We start from the raw sequence: 10,445 nt of genomic DNA, 5'->3' as shown, positions 1-10,445 counted from the left end.
ATCGGTTAATATATAGTTAAACTGTATCACGGATATTTTTGTATCGGTTAATATATAGTAAAACTGTATCTCGGATATTTTTATATCGGTTAATATATAGTAAAACTGTATCACGGATATTTTTGTATTGGTTAATATACAGTAAAACTGTATCGATACAAAAATATCCGTGATACAGTTTAACTATATATTAACCGATATAAAAATATCCGTGATACAGTACTGTTACGTAACAATAGACACAAAAATATCCGTGGATATCCGGGTTTTACCCACACCCTATTTACGTTCAGTGTTATTGTGCAAAGGTGAATCCCCTAAAAACGTCACATGACAATGCACAAAACATTCACGTGATTACAAAACGATTATATAATTTAAAATTGCAAAAAAAACATTAATATTAATTATAATTAATTTGTAAATTTCTTATTATATAATTAGTTAAAAAAATATCAAATTTAAGATAATTACAAGTAATAGGTAATTGCCGAACCATAATTATAGAGGATAAAGTCGATTTGAAAAGTAACCTAGCAACACATAAGCTATCTAGATCAAAATAAACTTTTAGTTTACAGCTTATAAAAAGGTTATTTTAGATCATTTTTGGAAGGAAATTTTAATGTTAAAAGCTCAATAACATGTGGTATTAAATATACAATTGAGCTTTCTATATTATTGTCTTAAAACACTTAAAATATCTTTAAAATCAGAATTTTGAAAATAAACTATAAATATTTTGGTCCTTCATAAGATCAAAGGACATCAAAAATGGACATTATTCCGGAAGATGAACAGGCTGAAGAGAAAGTCCAGGAAGAAGTGGAACAATTAAAAGAGGAACTTGAAGGAATTACAATCAATGAGCAAGCTGTAGATGTCAAGTAAGTAAAAGGTTTTGAGCTCGATTACTAACAGTGGCAATTCTGTTTTTTAATATTTGCTAATAAATCTAGCAGCATATTGTAGTGGTCACTTGGTTTTACTACAAAAGGTACTGGGTTTGATCCCCACTGGTCTCATGCTGTAGCGCCCTTAGGTAAAGCATAATAAATGGTATGCTGCAGCTTATTCACTGGAAAATTTTATTTCATAATATCTTAAACTGACAAAGGCAACTTGAGACTGGGGGATAACTGATGTTACTCTTTGTTTAGATCGCGCATTCTACCTTTCCAAATCAAGGAAAAATAAATGTGAAAAAAAATATTTATATACTATTTATTTAAAAGTTTTTGCATTAATTTAAGGATACAAGTCAAAGACAAACCGGACTACTCAGAATACCCAGAGAGTTACAAGGAAAACACAAACAAGGAAAACTTGATTCTTGAATATGCTGAAAACTATAGAAGGCAATATGTGCATTTGTTCAGAGACAGAAAACCGTTATTTTTGAACCCTTTTAATGAATGTGGTTTGGAGGTAACATTTTTATAAGCCTATTATTTTTTGGGGTTAAAATTCTTTAAAAAAATATAAAAATGTTATAAAGAAACCTTGGTATTAAACTCAAATTTTTTTTTTTAATAAAAAAAACACTTGCTAATCGCATATTTATGTTCTAAAAAATTGAGGTTTAATTATCGATGTCTAATTAACAGAACTTTAAAACAAAAAACTCTAGTTTGTGGTCCCCGAAATATAACAAGCATATTTTATTGGACCAAATTATAACAATTAATGTATTGTGATTTTAAACAACCTAATTAGTAAAAATGCCCCCTTTAGGTTGTTTGACTATTATGTTTCAAAATCAACTAATAACATGACTTGCTTTTTAATAAGTGTATAAACTTTTTTAATTTCATTTACCAGAAATTTGTTTGCACTACATTACGGCCCACCTTATTATCTTACAAAGAATTATATCATTGGGAAGGTTGTGCAGAGTTTGTTGCGGACTACATCACCATGGAACAACTAAACCCTCCTGCTGAGCTACCTGTTAACCTATTTTCACCTACAACTATTTTAAAACAACAAGTAGGTAAGGGCAATTGAATTGTTACGTATAGTTTACAAAATAAGTCCCTAGAAAATCCTATTTGGTTTTGGGCTCAGTCAATATATTTGATTAACTTGCTTAGTCAAATTCCACAAAGAATATTAAATATAAAAATTCTATTACGACTTAAACCCAAGGCCTTTAAAACCATATGCATTTGCCACTTAACTAATATTAATTTACAAAGTATTGTTTGGATTAAAGGACAGTATATTGATATCATTCGTTAATAAAATGAGCTATTTTTACAAATATTAATTAACTTAAACATAACAACAAAGACTTATGGTAAAAATATTTAATATTTAATTTTGTTTTAGGCAATTGTTTTGATTTCAGCAACATCTTGTGTTCATTACTAATTGGAGCTGGTTATGATGCTTATGTAGTTAGTGGGTATGCTACAAAAGAAATTTGCCAAAGCGATGAGACTAGAGAAATATGCCCACTACTTAAAGAGAAAGAAAAGGTAATATATTTTTGTTAAAAAACATTTAAAAATCAGAACAATAATGATCTGATTTTTAAAATTTGTAAGTTTATTATCAAAACTTTTTTATAGTCTACTGATATTTTTTAGATAACGTTTTTTATTTTCAAAAATTTTTAGATAATTTATTTTTTTAGGTAGCTGAAGTCGTGAAGAAAGAAGTAGTCCATAAGTATGCAGTTAAACCCCCCAGAGATTTAAGAAGTAAATTTATTATTAAAATGGAGGAGAGAAGAAAGAGAGAAGAGAAGGAAGAAGAAGAGAAAAAGAAACTGGAAGAGGAAGAAAGAATTGCTGTAAAATAAAAAAAAAAGCTTAACAATTATGTTTAAAATTTTTAATCATAAATTGTTGTAAAAAAAATCTGAAACCTTGTTAAATTTTGTGAAAATTTCTTGTTTTTCAAAGTTATTTTTTCTCGATTTGGGAAGGTCGTTTTCACAGGCCGTTTTCACGACCTTAACATAGAGTAACATCAGTTACCAAGACCCAGTCTTGAGTTGCCTTAGGCAGTTTGGAATATTATTGATTATACTTGTCGATAAGGTGCTGATTAAATGTTGGCATCAAACCCAGGACGCCATGTAGTGGGGACAAGTGTCCTTACCACAACGATATGCTGCCGCTTATTTAAAACCTTGTTAAATGTTGTAGGAATTGTAACAAATATTGTTTACATTTCACAGGAATTGGAGAAGCCAGCACCTGACTTGTTATACGGACTTCGAGTCCACGCTTGGATTTTAATCAGAGGTGGAAAGAGAGAAGTTGCGGAGGACTTCTTTATTGAACCCTTTACTGGTTAGATTTTTATTCTGATAACATATTTGTTTTATTCTTATAAAATATATTTATTTTTTATATTTTTAAATTTGTTGTTTTTATTAGGCAGGTCGTATTCTCCAAGCAGTTCAAGTTTTCTTGGTATAGAAAGTGTTTGGAATGCAACAAATTATTGGTCAAACATGCAGGACTGTTCTAATGGTTGCAAGGTAATCAAATACAACAATAGTGCTTTAAAATAAAACGACAACGTCACATATTTTAATTTTTTTATCCTAGCTAAGTTATGTTCATTAACTTGTTAAACCGTTGATAATTTTGCTGCTGAATAAGTATTGACTTAGCAGAGGTTTATACTGTTTATAGCACTTTTATTAAAGGTTCGTCAGCTTGAAAGCAGTGAGGATCGAACCCAGGACCTCACATAGTGAAGCCAAATGTTCTGACCATTACACCACGCTGCCTGTTTATACCGTTTTTATTTATACCGTTTATGGCACCTTCCTCAAAGGTTCAGTAGCATGAAAGCAGTAAAGATTGAACCCAGGACTTCATGTAGAAGAGCCCAGTGTTCTGACCACTACAACACGCTGCCTGTTTATACCGTTTTTATTTTATATTAAGAACATACCTTTTTTAAATTCCAAATTATGAATCCTCAAAACTATCTGCCCTTTGTTTTATACAATTTTTAACTTAATTTCAATTTTTTTTTTAATTTTAATTTAGGATATGTCATTTGACTTATTCGACACCACTAAATGGGAATACATGTTAGTGGGAGCTGACAAGACACAATTAGAGATCCCTGATGTGGAGGAAGAGTTATATGACCTTGATGACGAAGATCAAGAAAATGAGGAAGATAAGAATCTGGATATGCCCGCATCCTGGACACAATTGATAGAGATCACTCCAAAACAATATGAGACAAGGTATTAGAAAATTTTACTTGAAAAGTTTTTTTTTTAATTTGTAACAAAATTTGAGTAAATTGCAATAAAAAAACAAATTTACTTGTTTCTATTTTTTGTTCAGGTTTTTATGCTAAATAATAGTTATAAAAAGATTTACAATAAATACTACCTTTGCAACGGAAAATAATAACAAAATCTATTCATAATTTAAAACATACCAACTAATAATGTTTACACAAAAATTTTTTAATTTATTATGTCATGGTACCCAAACCCAAACCTTTCTTTTTATATCACATACAATAGTTAACATTGACAAACTTTTCAAATGTATGTAGTGTTTAACTTTATTTTACGCTCTAGGCTTTTTTGTCTTACATTTTTATCTCAATTTATATTTTTTGATGAACTAATTCCAGGTGTCCATCAGGTAAAAAAACAATTTTATATAAGAAAGCGAAACTTGAGAAATATGCAAATTATCTGATGCCTGATGGACTGGTCACAAGGTTATCTGTTTATGGAAACAATGAACGTAAATAAATAACTCAACTTTTTATAAATCTAAAATTAATATTTAAGCTTAAAAAAAAAAAGTGGCGTATAAACAACAAATAATGATTTTAGCTTTTTTTCTTGTAAACATATTTATTATTTCAATTTTATTATATACTAAAGTATTTTTTTACAGTAACAGACTTACTAAGAGTTCGGGAATGGTACGAAAATCGCGGAGACAAACTTAAAACACGACTTCATGAAGGTGGAATTATAACAGAAGATTTTGTGGAAGGTCGACAGCGGTCTTTAAAGCAACATATTTTTAAAGCTAATTTCCCTGGCCCTGAGACCGACAGGACAATGATATTCTATGACAATGCAAGGTATTGTGTAAGAATGTTTTCAATTTTTTGGGGGGGGGGTACTTCCTGTTTTTTTGTAATAATATTTTTAAGAAGGTTGATAATAGTACTTAAATTTATTAATTAATTATGGTAACATACAAATAAAAGTTAATAACATAAGTGTATTTTAAAATAAGGTTTACTTTCAATTGCTTTTTTGTAGCGGGGTCTTTAAGTAATTTAACAAATAACAAAACCAGATTTTTAAAATATCTTTACCTGCAAAGGCAATAAAAAAACAAATTAGATCAGAACTGAACTTTAAGCTTTTTGTTAGACTATGTAGTTTAGAGATGTACTAAAAATATTTAAAAGTAATCTTATTTATTTATAAAATTTATTTTACAGAGTTGATGGGCTGAATAAAAGAATTGAAACCCCGGTAGAAATGACAGAAGACTTTATCAACCGCGATGATTTTCTTTACTTAAGAGAAGTGACTTTTGGCAAGCGACAGAAAAAAGTAGCACCAGCCACTGCTGAAGGAACACCCAGGCCTATTTTGGTAAAATTTAAACATTTTGATAGTTATATATGTAAATGTAGTTGACCGGCAGCATGGTGAGTGGTCTTCTTAATCATTGGGCAATTCTGATTTTTAATATCCCAAACTGCCAAAGGTAATGTGGGACTGGGTCAGGGTAGCTAATGTTACTCTTAGTATCAGGTAATATTTATTTATTTTTAAGTTTTTATTGTTTAAAATTTTTATCCAAATTACAGAAAATTGTCGAGAAATTTCATCGCAATCTAAAGGTGGCAGCAAACGACAACATCGCAGAGCAAGTTTTTATTCTCTCCGAAGATAAAATTCAGATCACATATCATCGTGACGACCCTAATATCACTGCATCAACGAGAGATTATTTTAAACCACCTAATGCTGAAGAAAAGGGTGGAAACTTGCAGTGGTCACCTGATATGACTGGCACATTTCAGGTATAGATTTATACTAAATTCAAAATATTATTTTGAAAAAAAAAACTTTTAAATTTTTTTAAGGAAAACTGCTTTACAATGAATTTGTTAATTTTGTTAATACTTGGTTCAAAAATTTAATTTTACAAAATCTAATAAGTTTTTATTACAAAGAAATACAATATTTTAATCTTTATGATTAGGTCAACCCTCAAGTTTTACTTCAAACTAAAAACTTGACAGTTTACGAAAATCTTGTTGAGTTAATCCAAGTTGAACAGAAAAGTATACAAGTAAGATAGCCAACTTTTTTCTAAGTTGCTTTTAGACAAAATAATTAAAAAAAAATACAAAATATATTTAATAAATATTGCATAATAAAAATTATTTTTAAATTACAAATCTTTTTGTTGTTTAAATAAAATAACAAGTAAAATTTATCCTTATTATTAAATTATTAAAAACCATTTTTGTTTACATTTTTAGGCAGTAAGGGCATCTGAGGAAGAAGTTAATGAGATTTTGATGGACCGACAACGGCAAGAAATGACCTCAGATTTGTCCATAAGTGTTTATGATACAGAGAGGAATGAAAAGGCTAAGAAACACAGAAAAGAATTGGTATAAAAATACTTTAATATTTTCTTTCATTTTTTCCATTTGTTAAATTAATTGAAAGTACAACAGAACATTGATTTTCTAAAATAATAAGTGTAACAAATTCAATTTTAAGTTTAATACTTATTTCATTACATCCACAACCTTTTAAACAAAATTTGTCATTCACATTAACAATTAGCCACTTGCACAAAGATTTAACTACTAACTAAAAATAAAAGCAAAAGGTTAAGGTGTAAAAACATGTGACTACAATAATAGATAACATCGATCTGTATTTGTTACTTCAGGAACGATTAGCTTTGGAAGAGAAATTACGACGCCAAGAAATGGAGATGGATTACTTGGCTCCGTTTCTTGCTCAAATTGGAAATCCTGAAAAGATCATCAAGGGTCAAGCATTTAAACTTAAAGAGGATTGCTTAGCTGACTTGAAACAAAGACTTATTGATAAAGCAAACCTTATCCAAGAACGATTTGAAAGGGTAGGTTTATTTTTTTCTTTTTTTGTATATATCTTTATCCTCGATGTGGGAAGGTCGAATGCGCGACCTAAACATAGAGTACCAACTGTTACCCGACCCAGTCTCGGATGCCTGTGGCAGTTTGGGATATTATAGATTATAATTGCCGGATAATCTTGCTGCTGATTTATGCTGGCTCAGCAGGAGTTCACACCTTTTATAGCGCCTTACTCAAGGTTGCTACAGCTTAAGAGCAGTGGGGAATGAACCCAGGACCTTATGGTGGTGTAGTAAGTGTTCTTACCACTACACCACGCTGCTGGTAAATCTAAAACTATATAAGAACAGTGTAATATCAGTAAGGCTAAAACATTAATTTTTTCGCCTTTTGTGTCTTGGCCCCTTTAAGTAAAAGGTTAATTATCAGAAAATAAAAACAATAATATCCAAAACTGTCAATTGTAATACAGAAGTTACTCTATGTTTAATCTGTGGAACTAGCCTTTCCACATCAAGTTTAAATAAAATACAAAAATTTATGTTTTAAATAAAAGGAGACATCGGAGCTGCATAAGAGGCAGCAAGATTACCAACAAAAACAGGTTGCCATGACAAAAGAGGATGAGGAACAATACTTCAACTACTGTTCTGAGGCTATGTTTAGAATACACATTCTAGAACTCAGATTGAACAGGTAAATTTTTTTTTAGAACAAAGAAGAATAGTTAAAATTAAGCAAAACTTGGATTTTAAATAAAAAAGTATATTTGAAAATAATTTAATGAATTAAAACTTAGATTTTAAAATAAATTAAAACTTAGATTTAAAAACAATTTTATCAATTAATACTTAGATTTTAAATGAGAATCAAATTTTTTTTTGTTTCAGACACAAACAAATGGCACCACACAGGTACATGCAGCTGGAACAAAAACTAAGACAAGACCAACGACTCTCACATTACTTTTAAACATAATCTGTTTGCCATTTTTAAACCTAAAATTACATAAACTTAATTTTTTGAGTGGTTTTTCTATGTAAAACATTAATAAATCATCACTTGTATGATATAAAGTTAGTACATGTAATAATATATTTTTATTATGTTATAATACTTTTAATTAAATATACATTAGGGCATTTAAAATGTGCCATAGTTATTTTTTAGAGTATTAAATAAAGTCAAAAAATTTTTTCAGCAAGATTGCTTTGCCGCTAGTAGGTGCTAAAGAGCATTTTTTGTTTAAGTTAGTTACCAGGGGCAGATTTTGCAATAAAACCCCTTTTTCCAAACATAAATTGCTTACAATATTACGTCAGTACAGATATTAGGTAAACAACTATATTTATGTTTAAGAGTCACGTTCTATCAAAGCTCGAATATACGGTTCAGTAACAATGTTTGAAAGCCAACATTTTTACTAAAGTGGTTTTACGTAATTCGACTAATTGCCCGCAAAAGTTTAAGGAAATCGTGATGTTAACAGTCTACTAAATAAACACAATGTAACATAACAAATCGGTCTATTGTACAACATAATGGGCCACGTCGCGTCATAATTTTTCCAGTCAAAATTCGTCATTTTTTCGGGTTAAGTAGGTTTGTGAAATACAATGGCTTATCCTGTTTATCTAAACCTGATGTTTACAGTAATCACCAATGCGAAGGTATACAAGGAATAGGGTGACGTTAATATAGGACGAAATGCGTCAGAATTACTTGACAATATGACACTAATTCACCCGAATTAATAGGCCGACACGTGTTTTCCATAACCAAAATCAGATTGGTTGAATATTTGGCGACCTACGAATCATAACAAAGTAATACCGACATAAGAAATGCTCTTACAACTCTGTAATTGGAAGCGTTTATGTAAGAGCCTTGCATGACACCTGTTTTGGGTGTTAAACTACTTAAGCCACAGGCCTTAAACCATGTATTCGCGATATTGCGCCAAATGTCAGACGTAAAACCATGCAAAGGTCGTGCCGATTGGAAACAAGCACCTTGGTTGAAAACTTGACGTAAGGAATTTTCGTTCGGCACGCACGCTGGTCACGTGACCGACGTAAGTAACAGATTTGTGGCTGCGGTATGATGTTAACCGAAAATTGTCGCAACCTTCATTTTTAAACTAAAATAATAAGAGAAAAGAAAATTACACTTAAAAATACACAAAACTAAATTGTTCACAATTTAATAATAAGTTCTTATTATTTATTAAAATATAGTTTTACTAATTGCTTAATATACAGATTTTAAGCCTTAAATCTTATTAAACGGTTAAAAAGAAACGCTTAAAATTAGGATATTGTTTGTCAAACTACATCCGAACTAAACACGAAAAGTTGATTCCAAACTGTTATACTCAGGAAAAACGGGATCACGTTTCAGACCGGTAACTTCACGGTTCGATTACCGGTAACGGATAGTATCAAATTTAATGGATTTTTGAAATTTGGGCAAAGTTATGTATATTGGATAAAATAATAGGTTCATTGATAAATTTGTGACTAAGAATTTAACAATTTTTAAAAGCCTTATTGTAAATATTAGCAAGGCCAACGTAGCGGCTTAATAAATTTAATATTCTTTTATCTGAAGAACATTCTTTTAAACGACCTTCCAAAATGTCAGAATCGATAATGCCTTTGTATAATGTTACTTGCTAAATTTTAACAATAACTTCATTATTACACAAGTTTAACAAGTTTTAAAACCCGCACTTTTTTATTAGTTCTGTTAAGTACTATATTTACATTTTAATAGCTTCGATTTTTAATAAAAAAAGATCAAAAATAGATTTGCCCTTTCGTTTATATTTAATCAAGACCTTAATCATTCTAATTATCCCTAAATTAGGAAGGTAAAATTTGCATATAGTAGCAACCAAAGTTTAATATTTTAATAAACTTCGTAAGTATTTTAATGAGCTTATAAGTTTTTAATTAACTTTTTGGTTAGGAGAAATAATTATTAGTTAAGTGCAATCTGCAAAAAAAACTAAAATACACTAAACGCATAAGAGTAATAAGAAAAAATAAAAACCTCTAAATATATCAATTTCAGGAAAAAAAAAAAGATTTAAATAAATTGTTATTTAGAATATAAAAATAATTCCCTTAAATCAAAATTCATGAAAATAAAATCATAAGTTTGCCTACGCATTTCTAATAACTCTATATTACTCCACTGTTTAAAAAGTGGGTTAAACTATGCATAAACACTAGGCTTAAAGAGAAACTTATGTAGGTTGTATGGACCTACGCATATGTATGTATTGAGGCAGTATTTAAAGGTTTTGTATAGGTTAATACATACCACAATGACTTCGC

At 29.7% G+C, this 10,445-nt stretch overlaps 1 protein-coding gene across 1 annotated transcript; it reads left to right on the top strand.

Annotated features, from left to right (window-relative positions):
* The first annotated feature begins 591 nt into the window (after positions 1-591).
* Positions 592-8,238, top strand: LOC145749301 (dynein regulatory complex subunit 7-like). Its single transcript, XM_082565029.1, has 17 exons — positions 592-887; positions 1,254-1,428; positions 1,822-1,993; positions 2,332-2,480; positions 2,639-2,797; positions 3,188-3,302; positions 3,390-3,493; positions 4,014-4,219; positions 4,621-4,736; positions 4,893-5,085; positions 5,455-5,611; positions 5,830-6,045; positions 6,228-6,317; positions 6,511-6,645; positions 6,933-7,127; positions 7,661-7,800; positions 7,995-8,238. The coding sequence occupies exons 1-17, from the start codon at positions 775-777 to the stop codon at positions 8,074-8,076; spliced, it is 2,517 nt and encodes an 838-aa protein (XP_082421155.1). The 5' UTR covers positions 592-774; the 3' UTR covers positions 8,077-8,238.
* Positions 8,239-10,445: the final 2,207 nt, after the last annotated feature.

Source organism: Corella eumyota, chromosome 4 (genome assembly GCF_963082875.1).
Source record: "Corella eumyota chromosome 4, kaCorEumy4.1, whole genome shotgun sequence".
Classification (NCBI taxonomy): Eukaryota; Metazoa; Chordata; class Ascidiacea; order Phlebobranchia; family Corellidae; genus Corella; species Corella eumyota.
The sequence above is the reverse complement of the archived record's forward strand: the minus strand, read 5'-3'. Positions and strand labels throughout refer to the sequence as shown.